The 16,633-nt window shown below is 51.5% G+C and overlaps 1 protein-coding gene across 2 annotated transcripts; it reads right to left on the bottom strand.

The window, feature by feature from the left end:
• Nucleotides 1-1,345: 1,345 nt before the first annotated feature.
• Nucleotides 1,346-16,091, bottom strand: RNF122 (ring finger protein 122). Of its 2 annotated transcripts, none has more exons than XM_035004063.1 (6): nucleotides 15,683-16,091; nucleotides 10,517-10,673; nucleotides 5,029-5,074; nucleotides 4,685-4,726; nucleotides 2,978-3,057; nucleotides 1,346-2,725 (listed from the first exon to the last, which is right to left on the bottom strand). In XM_035004063.1, the coding sequence occupies exons 1-6, from the start codon at nucleotides 15,705-15,707 to the stop codon at nucleotides 2,611-2,613; spliced, it is 465 nt and encodes a 154-aa protein (XP_034859954.1). In that variant the 5' UTR covers nucleotides 15,708-16,091; the 3' UTR covers nucleotides 1,346-2,610. The 2 variants fall into 2 exon arrangements, with proteins under 2 accessions (XP_034859954.1, XP_034859953.1); XM_035004062.1 differs by having other exon boundaries at nucleotides 2,978-3,060; nucleotides 15,683-15,715.
• Nucleotides 16,092-16,633: the final 542 nt, after the last annotated feature.

The raw sequence follows: 16,633 nt of genomic DNA, 5'->3' as shown, positions 1-16,633 counted from the left end.
AGTTGAGCTCAGTTTCTGCCCCATGAGCTTGCTCACTCCAAATACACGGTGCTTACACCCTTTCCAAAGGCAAGGGCTGTCCTGCCTTCCAGCACCTGGCAGCTTGGCAGGTGCCCTAGAAACACTGCCCCGAGAAACAAGACCACACTAATGACAGTGTATTTGGGACCAGTGACTATTTACCCTGTGACTGGTTACTGTCATTCCTCTCTGATCCGTGAAAACAGTTTTTCGCCTCTGTGCACTGTTCTACCGAGCTGGATTGAAGCGCTGCAAGTAATACAAGGCATTTTTACCCTGTCATTTCGACTTCAGGACAATGCTCTTCAAGTTGCAAACATTTTAGAGCCAACATTTTAATCGGAATATGCCAATGCTATGAGGAAGGGAGATGGTGAGGTAGGAGCATGTAGATATTGAAGCCAACCTGTAGACCACCTGCTTTCCTCCTCATCCCAGAAATGCATCCACCATGAGGCTGCAGCAGGAGCTAGAGGGCGGGAGGTCTTCCTTAGGAAAAGCACTTTATTCCCTGCACTGAAGCCGACCGGACTAGAGGAAGCGGGGCCCCTGATGAAGACAAGACCAGACTCTATAGGGTTGGTAACAGCAAGGAGGGGGCAGAGGCTTTAAGGAGCGGGAGTCACTCCTCAGAGTGTGGAGGAGGTACTTAGGTGAAGGACCCCACCAAGACAGGTGCTGGTAACTTCCCTAGGATGGGCAGATGCCCCAGCTACACCTCAGGTCTGTCATGCATGAGCACCAGCTGTGCCAACAGCCTCCATGGTACCACTGCAGGCGTGGGAGGGTATCACACCTAGCCTTTAGGCCTGACTCCTTTCAGTCCATGGGCAGCTCTCGCGCATCTGTGACCCCCCACCACCCTCTACTCTGCTCCATATTCCTAGTGTGCACAGTACCCAGGGCTTGCTTCCTGGGATGACCATTGGCCACCCTGGGGAACCACAGCCCACCTGCTCCATGCTCATGATGGCCAAGAAAATTGTTCTCGGCCCTCCTAGTCCATTTTGCATATCCATTAGTGATTCCACACTCCCTTGAGACACTGAGATCTCGCAAAGGTGGAGGGCATGGGTAAAGATCCGAGCACACACGGGGGCATGAATTTGTTGACGCAACACTTCAGAGATGTTGGTATAGGAGGGTAGCATGTGTCCATGATTGTCAGCAAGGAGGTGAGAAAAAACTAATAAGGGAAAGCGATCAAGCTTCTGTGGTGGCAACCCGGACCTTGAGTGGTGGTAAGAGCACAATTACTTGAATGTCGTGTGGGATTTTATTAATTTCAAGTTTTACTAAGCTTGGCATTTTTTCACACACCATGGTGGCACGCATCACCTTTCCTGAAGCCAGGCTCATTCAGCTCATTTCTAGAATATTGTAATCAGGCCTTAAAGTACATGGATGTTAGTCCTATGGCATACAGGTAATAACCTGACATCAGTTTTTCTTTTTAAGATTTGGGAACCTTTGGGCATGTGTTTTGAGTATGGAGAAGTGAGAAGCAGTGGTAAGAGAACTTTTTTCCTTTGCTGGCAGAAAAGGGCCAAGAGACACAGGCCATAACCACAGGCAAAAAGTTAGAGAAACTTGTTATTAAATTTAATTTTCTTTAAATACATACCTTTGTCCCACCCCTCACCTACTCCAGGTCGGGGAGAGAAAACCCTACCCCCTCCATTCAGGGGTTCCATGTATAAAGCCTGAGATAGTGAGGATGAAGTATAAAAATACTATTTACAAAGGGGAAGAAGGTATCTGCTGCTACCTTAATTAACCTTCAGACAGACACCCCCATCCCCAGGCCCCTTTTGCTCCTTTAGAAAAAGCCCCTGGGAATTCATGAGTGTAGAACAAGCCCTTCCTCTCGAGGGGCACCCAAACCCCAACATGGCATAGGAAGCTCTGAGATTAACCGAGGAAGAGAGTGAACGGATAGCACCACAGATCCTAGCAGGGGGAAGGCCTTTGCCCTCCAGTACCCTGTAGTCAGCAGGCCTGCCCACCAGCCTTTATTTCCACAGGCCCCATGTAAACATTGACTTTCCTTTTTTCTGTGTCCCCTGCTCTTCCTGACTTCCTACAGAGCCTCTCTCACTTCCAGTGGAGGCACTTGGTTCCTTGATGGTTCCTTGATCATTCCTTCCTCCCCTTCTCACCTTCCTAGGCAAGGAGTGAAGAGGGGAGGGAGGTGACGGGGGGGCAGGGCCCATCTTAACCCTTCTTCGAGGTCAGGGCAGCCTGTCCTCCTAAGGGGAACCCTCAGGGGGTGAACTCCAAGCGCTCAGCCAGATAAGGGTGGATGGCTTTCCCCAGCAGGGACAGGCAGGCAGACAATCCAGTACCAGGATACAGTGTTCTTTATGGGGGACGCCATTAGTTCTGAGTAGTAGGGAAGCGGCTTCAGGGGCAGAGAGGTGGGGCGATGCTGGTCTCACCCTGATGCTGGGAGACCAGCCCTGCACCCCTGCCCCTTCAGGTAAGCATGGCAATCACCACCCAACAGTCCTTGTTCACTGCAGCTGTGCAGAGGGATCAGGCACCCGTGGGGCAGGAGGTCTTTTCCAGGTCTTGGCACAGAAGCGGTGCTCACACCAGCTCGTCCAACAGGATCCCGATGCTCTGAGTGGCCTCCGAGGGCCCAGCAATGGGCTTGTTACACATAGGGCAGACGCAGCGTACTTCTAGCCACTTCACCAGACACCTGCGGGCAGAAGAAGCCAGCCAGCCTGTTCCGTCTGTCTCCTGGAGCCCAGCGGCTTCTCAGGACATCTCCGCCCTCGCCCCAGTCCAACCCCTCCGGCTTGCCTGGTGGCCAGACAGGATGTAAGGCCTCCCTGGCGAGGGGGAGGCGGGAGGGGGCAGGGATTACAGGTTCTACAAGATGCCCCCTGCTTATTTGCTTTCAAAAGGCATCCCTGGGGAGCACAGCACATTCCCCGCAGTGGACACTTACTTCCGGTGAAAGGCATGTTGGCAAGGGAGCACACCCAGCTCGTCCTTCCCCTTGAAGTCTTCCAGACAGACTGCGCAGGTCTGCTGTGGGAAGGAGGGGTGGTGTGAGAGGAGGCCGGGCAAGAACCACACGCACCCATCAGCTCGTCCCCACCCAAGTAAGCTAAGCTATGGCCCCGTTTCCTCATCAGCCACCGACACTTGAGTCAGAGGGTAGCCATTAACCACACGATGTTTCCATTGACCAAAAGAAGGTGAAATTAAAGTTTAGTTCCTCAGTTGCACCAGCTACATTTCGAGGGCTTCCCATACTGGGCTGTGCAGATATCGGACGTTTCCATCTTCACAGAAAGCTTCATTGACCAGTACTGTTCTAGAAGAGTATTTTTTTTTTTAAAGATTTTATTTATTTATTTGAGAGAGAGAGAATGAGAGAGAGCAAGCACATGAGAGGGGGGAGGGTCAGAGGGAGAAGCAGACTCCCTGCCGAGCAGGGAGCCCGATGCGGGACTCGATCCGGGGACTCCAGGATCATGACCTGAGCCGAAGGCAGTCGCTTAACCAACTGAGCCACCCAGGCGCCCCTAGAAGCGTATTTTTTAATCCTTTCTCTCGCCTGGTACATTTGGCAAGGGGGCATGTACCAATAACTAGAGGTTAAGGATGGGGATATGGTGTTCAGTTAATATTCTTTAAATCCAGCTCTTTGTCATTATATATTAACCCCTGATAGCTGAACTCTCCCTCTCAAGGAGGGCTCAGGGAACACCCAGCAATGTGCTGAAATGCAGCAACATCAAAAAGAGGGACAAGGGGCGCCTGGGTGGCTCAGTCAGTTAAGTGTCTGCCTTTGACTCAGGGCATGATCCCGGGGTCCTGGGATGGAGCCCCACGTCGGGCTTCCTGCTCAGCCGGGAGTCTGCTTGTCCCCCTGCCCTTCCCCTCCGCTCATGCTCTTTCGCAAATGAGTAAAATCTAAAAAGGAGAGGACGCAATGAGGCATTCCTAGGCTGTCTCGTGTCTAGCAATACCAGACAACCACAAACCCCCTGTGCACAAGTGTTTGGGGTTATGGATGGACGCCTCGAGAAGGTCAGATGATCTCATGAGCGCACGTAGGACAGGAAGAGGAAAACGGCCTCCTGAAAAGGCCATGTGTGGAGACCCAAGGACTTGCTATACTGGTTGGGGGGAAACGGGGAAGCACTGCGGGGATGGCTACACGGGTCAGATCCGCAGCTGGGTAGGACAGGGTGCATGTATGGGGGTAAAAGCAAGGACGGCTGGACTCTGTGGCATGGAGTGGTGTGCCCACCCTCCCCTTCAACATTACGCAGAGCAGCCTTCCTGGGGCCACGTGGCCCCGCTTATTCAAACCCTTCTGTGATCCCTTTAGGTTCTCTGCCTGCGCTGACATCATGCATCCCATATATGGATTACCTGCTGGGATGAGTCCATTTGGCCCAAGGAGACGAAGACAGGGTCTAAAGTTCCTGAAAGGGCAACCCCTTCAGGTACCCTCCCTCCCTGGGAGCTCTGTATTATCACTCTGCTATCACTCAATAAACCTTGGCTTTGCTGCCCACCAAAAACCAAAACAAAACAAAATAATAAGTTCCTGAAAGGCCCAGACTGAGAGCTGGATGGAGAAGGTGCCATTTGCCTTGCCGGCCGGGGCCCTTCCTACATGCTGTCCCAGTGCACTTACCCCATATAATTGCAACTTCTTGGCATCTCCTTTAAGTACCACCTGGGAAGACAGAGAGGAGGCATGGTGTCAGAAGCCCACCACAGGGCCAGGTGCTCTCAACAAAGAAGGGAGTGGCCAGCCCTGCAAGGAGGGTCTTCTCCCTCTGGAGGGGGAGGGCTCTGGGCACTGCCTGGGATAAGCCAGACATGAGGACTGTAACAAAGCATCAGCTTCCAAGGGAGCCAGAAGAGAGGCCAAGGGGGTTCCAGGCCAGCACTGCACCAGCTTGCCTGCATCCTGCCCGCTCCCTAGCAGGGCAAGGAGTAGGACAGGAAGTCTCAGGGAAAGACGCAGCACTTTACCTCCTTATAGCCATATCGTTCACTCTGTGCCTGGTTCCGGAGTTTGCTGGGGGAGAAAGAGAAAGGGGAGAGAAGAGGTTAGTTATTATTATGCCTTGCTACAAACAGAGCCATTCAGAGTAAGAGAGGCAGGCGGGTTGCCGGGGCAATTCTTCTGGGGCCGGGGAGGCTGCTCGCCACAGGGCTGTCTCATCCCAGAGATGCCACGGAGTGTGGTTTGGACCCATGCAGGTCACCCAGAGTGGATTAAAGACTCAGGCTTTTTCTTGGGCCCAGCAGCCTCAAAACTTCCTGGCAGGTCCCACAGATGGGGGAATTCCGGCCGAACACATTCTAGCAGAATGGTTCATTCCTACTGCCTGTGGTTTCCCAGTACCTCATTTTCTTCAGGCTCCCCAACTCTACGGATCAACAAGCTTCTTACTGAGTCTACAGGAGTTAGATAGTCTTAAAAGGAATATTGCCGTTAAGCCAGGGCGGCAGGATAAATAAGTCTCTGTTGACCCTGGGGAATTTTCCTCCTGGAGAACTCAAGTATTCTGGAACCAAAGCATACTCTCCCCTTCACAGCACCAGACAAACACAGATGATCCCTCCTCTGCCTTCTTTTTTCCCCTCCAGTTTCGAGCTGGTGGCCTACATACAACCTAACTCTCAACAGCCAAAACAGAGCATGTTGTTATTAATGGCAAGAACACCGTAGTTATGGTGGCCTTGCTGTGCATCGATCCCTGTGTTAACATACGCATGTACATTGAGAGCTTTCCTTTTTACAGAGGAGAACCGAAGTCCAGAGAAGTTAAATAACTTGCCCAAACCTCACAGCTAGTTGGCAGCATAGGCGGGTTTGAATCAAAGTCTACCAGACCATAGAGCCTGAGCTCTTCAACACATACTGCGGCCTGTTTCCCATTAGGTGGAACACATCATTGTCCTGAGAACGATACCAGACCACTTGGGAAACATCCGTTCATTAGCAGGGCTACAACTAATGGCTGGGACCATGATTACGTATTATTATTATTGCTGTTTTATTTGCAGTGAAAGAAACCTTCCAAATTAAGCAGGTAGCTCTATGTCCTTCTGTACTTGGGAGCCATGGGGCTTCCTCTGAACTGATCACTCCTACCCCAGATTTGTGTTATTGGAAGGAAACATCAAGTTATAATCGGTGTGGCAGACTATGGCCTAAGGGCCAAAGCCAGCTGAACCACTTGTTTTATAGGGCCTGGGAGCTAAAACTGATTTTTATTCTCAAGTGGTGGAAAGTAGAAATCAAAAGAATGTCTTTTTTTAAAGATTTTATTTATTTGACAGAGAAAGACACAGCAAGAGAGGGAACACAAGCAGGGGGAGTGGGAGAGAGAGAAGCAGGCTTCCCGCTGAGCAGGGAGCCTGATGTGGGGCCTGATCCCAGGATGCTGGGATCATGACCTGAGCTGAAGGTAGATGCCCAATGACTGAGCCACCCAGGGGCCCCAGAATATTTTATGTCTTGTGAAACCTGTATGAAGCTTAAATTTCAGTGTCCACAGATTTTTATTTGAGCACAGCTATGCTCATTATCTCCCTATTGTCTACGGCTGCTTCTGCCCAGTAGAGTGGGGTCATTAAGAGATTGGAAGACTTCCGAAGCCCCTATATTTGTCCTTTTGCAAAATAAGAGTGCTGATCTGAGTTAGAGATCTCAAATCATGAGCCTCAACCAAAAGGAGTGAGAGAAGATGCTCGCTCCACGGACACTGTGGAGAAGGCGAATTGCAGCCCAAGCCGGGGAAGGTGCAGCATGCGGGGCAGAGCAGAGCCGTGCCCAAATCCCAGTCACGGAGCAGATCCAGATCAGGCTGCCACCTACCTCCGTTGTTCCTAACAGAAGTCAGGGGCCCTGGCGAGCCTGTGTACCTGGAACCTCTTAAGATCTCCAGTCTAGGGGTGCCTGGGTGGCTCAGTCAGTTGAGCACCCGACTCTTGGTTTCGGCTCAGGTCATGATCTCAGGGTGGTGAGACTGAACCCCATGTCAGGCTCCCTGCTCAGCATGAAGTCTGCTTGGGATTCTTTTGCCCTCCCTCCCTCCCCCTGCACGCTCCCCTCTCTCAAAATAAATCTTAAAAAAAAAGAACTCCTGCCCAAGGGTGCCCAGTTAGTGGAAAATGTGACTTTTGATCTCAGGGTTGTGAGTTTGAGCCCCAAGTCAGGTGTAGAGGTTACTTAAAAATAAAATCTTAAAAAAACAAACAAAAAAACAAAGGAACTCTAGTCCAGGTGGAGTCCCGCACCATGGAGCTAAGGCCCAGGGTAACACATCCACTGGAGAGTTTCTGGTCACTGGAGGGTTGGACCAAAGGCTTAACCAGGACTCCCACTGTCCCAACCTTAACTTTGCAGGGAACTCCTTAGTCCAGAAAAGCCCTTCACAGGCAGGCCTCTCCGTCCCCACCTCCAAACAAGAGGGGCAGACATGGATGCATCCAAAGCCTAAAGGAGCAACTGTTACCTGGCTGACACTGAATGAAGCTGGGGAAAGAAGAAAGTGTTCTCATGATCAAAGGGCTCACAGCTGCCTTCTGAGGGAGACAGTGTTGCTCTCACCCGCTATGTAGGAGAGCAAATAAGGAAGTGGTGAGGAGCCCGCTTCTTAACTCCAAGAACGAGGGGACGCCTCACATCTTTGGTGTCTCCACTGCCTCACCTCCTACATGGCTCTGAGCACATTGTGTCGTGCCTCTCTGCTTGTTTCATGGGATGTGCGGGGTACCCCCTCCCCACCCTCAGCCCTTCTGTCTGTCTGGCTCCACTTAAGGGTCACAGTCAACGACCAGCCAGTAGCTGGGGGCCCCTGAGCCCAGCACCACCAGAACACTGAAAGCCTTCACCCTGCGTGTAGATTTCTGGAAGAGGAAGGTGTACATTGTGAGGAGAGGGGGCTGAGAAAGGCTGCAAGGGAAACAAAGCAAAAGGCAAACCCCCTGGGCCATCCAGCAGAGGCTGTGGTGCCAGCAACTGAGGACAGGTGGCCTTCTCAGCTGTCGGGTGAGAAAAGCTACTAAAAATAATCGGATTTCAATGAGACCATTTCTCGCCACTGCCCGTGGGCTCTCCCTGGCTTCTTTTCCCTTTTGGAACAAACAATGCAGCCAGGTCTTGAAAAGAACTGTTCCTTTCCTGCCTATTTGTACTTCACTGGCCCCTCCATCCTGTGTAGGCCACAGGTCAGCTCTTGGGGACCGAGGAAGGAGTGAGGGGGAGTTGGGAGAGTGGAGGCTGGTGTTGGCCAATGAGCTCGCCAGGTGGAGAGCAGGGGTCATGGGCCTATTTTGGCAGTGGAGGAAACTGAGAAGCAGGGAGAGGAAGTGGCTTCTGTGCTTGTGTGTGTCTTTCTATATATAGACACCCCAGGCTGCCACACAGCAGTGAGCCTCTGGAACCATGAAACTCCGGGGTCAGCTGGCTTTGGGCAGGCTGCAGAACAGAAGGTGGGGTGACAGAAGGGACAGGTGGTGCCAAGCGGCCCGCAGTCAGGAAAGCTTTTGGTTATTGCTCTCTTACTCCAGCCAGCCAAAAATAAGTCAGCCAGGCCTAGCTCCCCAGCCTGTCCTCCTGCGGGACCCCGATCTCTAGTGGTAAGGGGGTGCTGAGGGACCTTCCACAGCTGCCCCTTCCCTTCCCATTCAAGGAGTAAGAATCAGAGAAGGCAACTGTATGGAATCTGACAGACTCTAGCTCATGACCACCAGGCTAGCCCACGTCTGGATCTTCCTTGACATTAGGACCTTGGGCAAACCCGTAACTGCCTGAGCATGAATTTCCTCATTTACAAAGTGGGCTGTTGGGGGGCGGGGGTGTGTGTGTGTGTCCCAAAACGCCAACCATAATGTGGCACACAGAAGGTGCTTGGTAAACAGTAGCAAAAAGCCAAGGTCACACCTATCCTATTAGTGGCAGAATTAGGAAATGAACCCTGCTCACCCACTTCCTGGCCCAGGGCCATTTTCTAGATTTTTCTTCACTCGACGCCCCACTTTGCAGCGTGGGTGTGTACCAGACAGAGCTGCTTCTGCAGACTCCTCCCCCAGCATCATACATAAACCTTTGGTATTTGGTATGTGTCCATCTTCAGTCTCTGGGGAACTGCATGAACTGCTTGGTGTGGGGAGATGGGGGTGGCTGGTGGTCAGGAAGCCAGAAAGTTTGAGGAAGAAAATATAGGCTTGGGGAAAGAGAAATGGGGGACGGAGAGCTACTAGAAGAATTGCCCTCATTCCCACATGCAAATTTTGGACTCAATTGTAAAAGAGGGAAAGTAAACCACTATCTTCTCTGCATAAACTTGTAAGTGGAAAACTCCAGTTCCAGGAACTTTAAGTTCTGAGAAAGAAGAGGCCTAAAGTAGCTGGCTGGGGGCACTCAGGGCACTTCCCCTTTTTCAGAGGAAGCTCTTCTAGCTTCAGGAATACAGACAGAAGAGTGTCTGCCTTCCCCCTAGCCTCCCTCCAGGTGAAGCACTCAGACCCACCAAGACCTCTCAGTAGGGAGCCAGAACTCCTTCTTTCCTTCAACTTAAATGATGTGGCAAGACTCCAGCTGAGAGCTACTCAGGCATTTGGTCAAGTGTGTGTGTGTGTGGGTGGGGGGGGGGGGGGGGTAGGGAGTGGTTATCACAATGGCCCTAAGGACCACTAGGGTGCCCAGGGATGCTCCTTACTCCTCAGTATGCAAGGTAGTCCCATACAATGAGGAACTGTTAATACCAAGAGCATGCCCTCGTCAGAAACACTACTTTAATTTCCAGTCTAAGTACCAGTCATGCCCCAAATTTTTGGTAGAAAACCTGCCACCAGTTCCCATGTCTTTCAACAGGAGGTGAAGAAACCATTCCTGGAGCTTGGCTAGCCTCAGGAGCCCTGCCATGCTCAAGTCCTTCCCTGGATCTCTACGTAATAAGAACAAGTGACGTTTTTAGTTTTTTTTTGGGTTTTTGTGTCCCCCACCCCACTATCAAAAAATAAGAGCTTACAAGGCAGAATAAACAACCAGCTCTCCAGACATCAGCTTGCTAATATTAGCATCTGGAGGGCTGACAACAGGATTTCCCAGGAGGGCAGAGGGACATGCCACTGGTGTAACTGATGGCCACCTATCCCTGGCTCCCGGCTCACAACTCTGGGTAGTGAGACACAGTGAAGGGATGGACTCACGATATTACGTGGTCAGACGGTAATCCTAGGCCACCCTAGGATAACAGGCCAAGAGGTGCGATGCAGCCCAACCAATGGTTGACCTTATATGCTCTGGACAACTTGATAGGCTGACGAAAATAGAAACAGCAGGCCTCAGGGGCCCAGTGAAGGGCAGGCTAAGCCCTGTCCTCAAAGCAGGGGCCCCAGGGGGAAGCCAGGGGCTCTGCTGAGGAAGTCTCACTTGGCTCACCCCACCCCTGGCCTCCTTCTCCCTGCCTGCCTGCCCCAGGTTACCCAGGGTGCCACCCACCTGATAAAATAGCAGCAGAAGATGAGGCTGAGCATGAAGACGAAGATGCCCGTACCAAAGATGACCATGTAGATGTTGAGAGGAAGGTCCTGGAAACTGATGGGTGGCATGGAGCAGGACTTGTTGGTACTAACCAGTCCCAGGCCACAGAAACACCCTGCAAAGAAAGGGAGAGGAAGACTTATTGTTGGAAATGTACCACCAGGCTGATGTTACTTGGGTCAGCCAGGATGGAGAGAGAAATGGCAGGCTCTGGGCTCCTAAACCTCTTTGATACAGAGGCTTAACTCTATATCCTAGCTCTAACACTGAGCCGCCATGTGATCTTGGGTAAATAAGTCACCCGTGAAATGGGATAGCACATCTAGCACTTAAAACTGCATCCCCACCTAGGGGATCAAGGTTACGAGCCAATGGAAGACTTGATCCCATCAGCTAGAAGCTCACAGAGCTCAGCAGCAAAATGACGGGCCCTGGGTTGACAACATGGGTATTGGGGTTGCAAACACCGCCTCTCCCTAGAGATGCGGCTTTAAGACCGTAGACCTATCTAAGCGTCCCTTTGTCATTTAAAAACAAGCAAAAAACAGAGAGGACCAAGTCCGTGTGTAAGAACAAAGCTTTGTAAAATCGCAAGGTGCGGTTGCAAAGGTCAGTTGTCATTATGAAGTCACCTGCTCCAGGAGACAAGCTGCACCAGGACCAGAAGAGAAACTGTTCACCCCAAGGCTGGGCCAGTGTTCCAGAAAGTGTTTCAGGTGCCGCTTACTTTGGCCACTTTCCCCGCTTGCACTCAAAGCCTCAATGTGCAGCTATATTATGGCATTGGCACCGACTCAGAATCTTGTAAGAAATGCAAAATCTCAGACCCACCCTGAACAAAACGAATCTGAATCTATAGTTCTTTTAAGATCTTATTTATTTGACAGAGACACAGCGAGAGAGGAACACAAGCAGGGGGAGTGGGAGAGCGAGAAGCAGGCTTCCCGCAGAGCAGGGAGCCGGATGATGCGGGGCTCGATCCCAGGACCCTGGGATCATGACCTGAGCACAACCTCCCCATTTTTTTTCCTCCAGAATCTACATTTTGAACAAGGTCCTTGGCAGATTCCTACACATGCCTTGTGGGAAACACTGACCCCCCACTAGACACTTCTCTTTCTCCCATCACTCGGGTAAATCCCGACTGGCCTACTAATCGTTGTAGTCACCTTTTCCTTGCCAGGGTTTGGTGTGGAGGTAGGTATGTTGACAGGGTTCTGGCCAGAAACAGAGTGAAGTCCTGCTGGACAAGGAAAGAGTCACATCTTCCTGAGACAACTGAAATGGTGACAGCCAGGTTACAGTTGGACGAGAAAGCTGTTCAATATAAAGCCAAGGGTAGAAGGTGGCAGAAGGGACAGGGAAAGAGGAGACAAGATTATGGCGGTTACTGCTGGATGAACCAATCCTGGAGCCGCTCTGTTTTGGGAGTACTCGTTTTGAGAAACAGTAAATTTCCTGTAATGTTTAACAGTACGAAAAAATATATACAGGATATAAACAATAAGCCGGGTGGAATGTTCTGTCCTGCAACCAGGACAAAATACTACAGTGGTCCAAAAGGCAAGCATAATACAATTCTTGGATTTCAGCACGTGTGGAGACAAGAAAACTAGCATCTACCATAAACCTGCTATATCCCAAGCACATTCTCAGGCTACCAATTTAATCTTTGTAATGCCACTGTGAAACTTACTTTCCCCCTTCAACAGGAAAAAAAGAATCACTAAATAAGCTGTCTAATGTCAAGCAGCTAAGAAGGCTTGTATCCAAAGACCTCTGTACTCAGGTCTTCAACATGGGTTTTAAGCACTGGCCTGACATCTTGGTTGGGAGCCAGAACCCATAAATATACTTCAGAATTCTAGATTATAATTTCCAGTGCTACCAGAACTCAGAAGACTGGTTTAAAGGACTGGAAGTCAATTTTGACGTCCTACATCTCATGCCCTGTCATCCCCTAGATCAATCTGGTGAGACTCCCTTCAAACCTCATGAGCCTCCCTTCAAACCTCTTTCAGATGTTGGGCCCAATTCTATTCCAAGTCCCTGTCCCAGACACCTCATCGATGTCTGGTCCCTCCTCTAATTTAGCCCACCACTATTTCCCAAGCTTGTGATTGGCTTCCAGTCCTCCTAAACACACACGCCCTGGGTCTCTTCAACGTCCTCCGCTCACCGTCTTATGGAATCACCCACCAGGAACCTGTCTCACTATTTCTTGTCCAAACTGTCCTTAACCTGCTTCCAGACCTTTGTTCATGCCAACTTTTCCCTGCCTGAAACTCCCTCTGCCTTCTGGAAGTCCACCAAGCCTGCTCCTCATGATATCCCAGGAAGCCCCCTCTTCCTCTGAATTCTACAGGGCTCACAACCTGTACAACGCATTCTGGTTCTTGCGCACTCAGATGCTGTTCCAAGCATCAACTTAATTGAACTCAAATATTGACTACAGGACAAGTAGCATGACAGACATTGAATATAAAAAAGCAAAGAATGACTGGATGATTTTACTGTGTAGGGATAAGGAAAACACAAAGGCTTTCACTGTACCAAGGGAGGCATGGCAATAGAGGTGGGACGAGAATCCTAAAATCAGAAAGGAAACAGTCCTAACCAGCTTGAATGTTCGTAAGTCTGAGTGAAGTCTGAGGACAGCGGCTTGGACTTGTGTATATTCTCCAGTGCCTCGCCCAGCGTTTGGCTTGTTTTCAATTAACTAGTTGACAGATAAATAACTCCTGATTTTCAAGACAACCTGGTACCCTTGGCAAAGGCTCCCACTTCAAAGTAAGGAGAGTGATATTTGGGAAAATTGCCCAGAAACTGCCCTCAGCTAATGAATGACCGGTCAACCAACAAGTATTATTGAGAGCCTGATTTATGCACTGACCTAGACATTGTGGGAAAACAAAAAATAGAAGTAGTTCTTGTCCTGAAAGACTTTGTTGAAAAGATTAAATAATTAGCTCCTAATCTTGCTATGTTCAACAGGAAGCCCTTGCTTCTAGGCTCCCTACCTCAGCAACATTTGATGCCATAAGAGGGTCTAACCCCAATCCCTCTTGGCTCTCCATGCACGTTTTATGAGCTGGATCCTGGTTATCTTTAGGGTCCCAAAGAACCTCATTGGTTTCCCGTCCTGGAAAACTGCTATTGTAGAGGATATGTGTATGCACTCTGCAGGTACTCTAGCCTCAGTGGGCCTCTGATCCGTTTACCTTGACCGTCTTAGCTCTTCTGACAGAGACTTCTCCTGGGTTCCAGGACTGAGTCAGTGAGCTTGGGACTTCATGTGATAAAAAGATATAGGTGAGAAGAGCTTCACAGCCAAGAGGAGATGGTACATTTACTTACAATTAAAAATAAATGGTAAAGATATATATTGGCCAAAAGGTGTAGGAGTCATTTTTCCTCCAAAACTTGTAAGGGCAGAATACCAACCTGAGGAAAGAGAGACTCCAGATATTCCCCACCCCCACCCCCAACAAAGGGATTGGGGGCAGGGGAAGGGACTGCTTCCTCCTTGGAGTCAAAGAACAGGATCTATCAGTCACTTTAAGTGACAAGAAAAAGCAGCAAGCCCTCTCCTGGTCTAAAAACCCCATGTGAAATAGGAGTGCCAGAATCAAGTGCCAGCCACCTTGGTTCTTCTGAAGTCTCTGTTCCATTGTCTCAGCTGACCTAGCAAAGCCCTGACATCAGAGTGTCTCATCTCCGTGGTGCGCAGGCTGGGGGCTGGAATGACGTCAAGAGAAGGGCTGGCCAAGAAAGACCAGTGGGTCTGGGAAATGCTTCCCCTGCCCAGCCAACGGGAAGCTTTCCCAGATGCTGGGATGCACCGTCCTCCCTCACCCCCATCCTCCGCCCCCTGTCCCTCAATGCCCGCCTATCACACACAGCTTGGTTCATTTTCAGGAAATTAGATCCTACCAGCAAGAGGAAGAGGGGGATGGGGGACGCTCATACACATGCTGTCCAAACCCTGCCTTAAAACAAAAGCCGCTTGGAAGAATTCATCCAAGATCTGACAGGGGTCTGCTCTCAAGAAGGGTTTTTTTTCTCTTCTTTTTTTCTTTTCCTTTTTTTTCCCTAACTAGCCAGCTTACCATACTGAGATAAGGCCAGCTGCACGCCTTCCCCCCTTCCCCCTTCTCCAGAAACTCCATGCCTTGGAACAACACGGTTAAAACACCAAAGCCATTGGAAGGTATTAGTATCCCAAACCAATACCTTTTGACTGACCGGCTCAGAAAGGCCCTTCTTTAAGGTAGCTTGGGTGGAGTCAGCCCCAAGCCCAACCTGTATCACCTGAAACGCCAAAAAGCCTCAGGTGAGATGGATTTAGCATCACTCCAGGCCCGGGAGGGTGGGTAGGGAGTGGGGTGGAGGAGTGACTGGGCAAGGAGGTGCGGCCACCACCCGGATTCGGGCGCGGGTGCGGTAATCTGGCCTCGGGGCCAGAGAGCACGGCTCCCGCCGGCCTGGCCCTGCACCCAAAGGTACCCGGGCGCCGAGACATCTGCAAGGCTTTATCAACCCAGTAGAGACACGCTCTTTAATCTGGCGTCTTCCACAAACAAAAAGCCCCCTAGCAGCGAGTGAGAAGCCAACAAAGACACAGAAGAAGCCGCCCCCGCGCCCCGTCCCGCACGCTGCATTGTATACATATTTAAAATAGCCTGCAAAGTTCCAGGCCGGGAACTTGAGCTCCCTCTAGGAGATCCCCACCCGAGCGCGGATTTAATTCTCCTCCGACAACCACAACAAAGACCAGAGTTTGAGCGCACAAAGGCAAGGGAAGGGGGTAGAAGAGCGAAGCCGCGACACAAAGGCCGCGAACCCCTCGGCTCCCACGCCCCCCGCCCGCCGCAACGTTCAGAGACGGTCCCGGGCCCTGTGATTCTTTTTCTTTTCTTTTCTTTTTTCTTTTTTTTTTTTTTTTCAAATTCCGCGCTGTGCTGAGCCGAGTTGGGCGCCAGGACGCTTTCTCGCCCGTCCCATTTCGTGAGAAACTTAGCTCAAGAGGAAGAGCGCGAGCCGTCTGTCTGATTTCAAGCCTTGCGCCCCACCTCGTCTGCGGCCAGCCCAGCGTCCGCTCGCCCTCCCGGCCCGGGGACTCACCGTTACACCACTGGAATGGGTGCATCAATGAACTCTCGGCTGGCTTCCTCCGGCGAACGAAGGCAGGCGGCGGGTAGGGCAGGTGGGGTGGGCGCACCGGCTTTCGGGTCCGCAGGAGGGGCCGGTGTAGCCCGCGGCAGCCGCCTTTCTGGAGAAACCGAACTCCCTCCTGCGCGGCGGGTTTGGGCTTAAATGGTTTTAGAGCAACAAAGAGGGAAAAGGAGAAAACAGACAGAAAGTCCCCTGGATCACTACACCCCAGAAGAAACACAGGAAGGGGCCCCGGGCTGGGGGAGATGCAGCGCGCTGCAGAACAGGGTGGGGGCGCCCAGTTCGCCCGCCGAGGAGGGAAAAAGCTTCAGCGGGAAGCTGGGCTCAGGATCCCGGAGACGCGAAGGTGAACAGCCAGGACTCCGAAACTGACACGGGCTGCGCACACCCCCCTCCCTTTTACTCCCCCCGGGAAACTCCGCCCCGCGCCCGTCACCCGCCCTCCGGCCAATGAGAGCCTTGCTGCTGGCCCCGGTATTCTTTGCAGGCCCGCCCCCCTCCGAGGGGAGAGCATCTTTGCACCGTGGGCGCCTCCCGCTTCGCCTTCCCCAGTCCTCGGGAAACTTCACTCTAAAGAGAAGCGAGCCGCGCGGTGCGGTGCCCGGAGCGCGCGGGGGCCGGCCTCCTCCGCCGAGGACCTGGAGGAAACGGAACAATGAAGTGCCACATTGTTTTCCGCCTTCAGAGTTGCTGCTGGTTAGCATTTCCATTGCTCTCTGAGAAGCCAGTTCTAGGGAGGCGTCACATTTCTGCTCCGTGGGCAAGGACTTGGTCCTGGGTGGCGGCTACCACGTTCCTTTGCTCAATGGAAATGGAGGAACTGGAGCAAGAGAGTGAAGCAGACGAATTACAAAAGTGAGATCTGGAAAGAGCTCGAGTTGTCCTCTCATTTTTGGTCAG

Source organism: Mirounga leonina, unplaced genomic scaffold (genome assembly GCF_011800145.1).
Source record: "Mirounga leonina isolate KUSES-001 unplaced genomic scaffold, KU_Mleo_1.0 Mir_128, whole genome shotgun sequence".
NCBI lineage: Eukaryota > Metazoa > Chordata > Mammalia > Carnivora > Phocidae > Mirounga > Mirounga leonina.
This window is presented reverse-complemented; position numbering and strand designations above follow the sequence as displayed.

What these genes read in the sequence shown, in the direction of transcription:
- RNF122 (XM_035004062.1), bottom strand. Translation starts at nt 15,707, where the DNA reads ATGCACCCATTCCAGTGGTGTAACG. An exon ending in TTCTGCTGCTATTTTATCAG is followed by an intron (nt 5,075 to 10,516) that starts GTGGGTGGCACC and finishes TTTCTCCCCCAG; the next exon opens with CAAACTCCGGAACCAGGCAC. An exon ending in AACGATATGGCTATAAGGAG is followed by an intron (nt 4,727 to 5,028) that starts GTAAAGTGCTGC and finishes CTGTCTTCCCAG; the next exon opens with GTGGTACTTAAAGGAGATGC.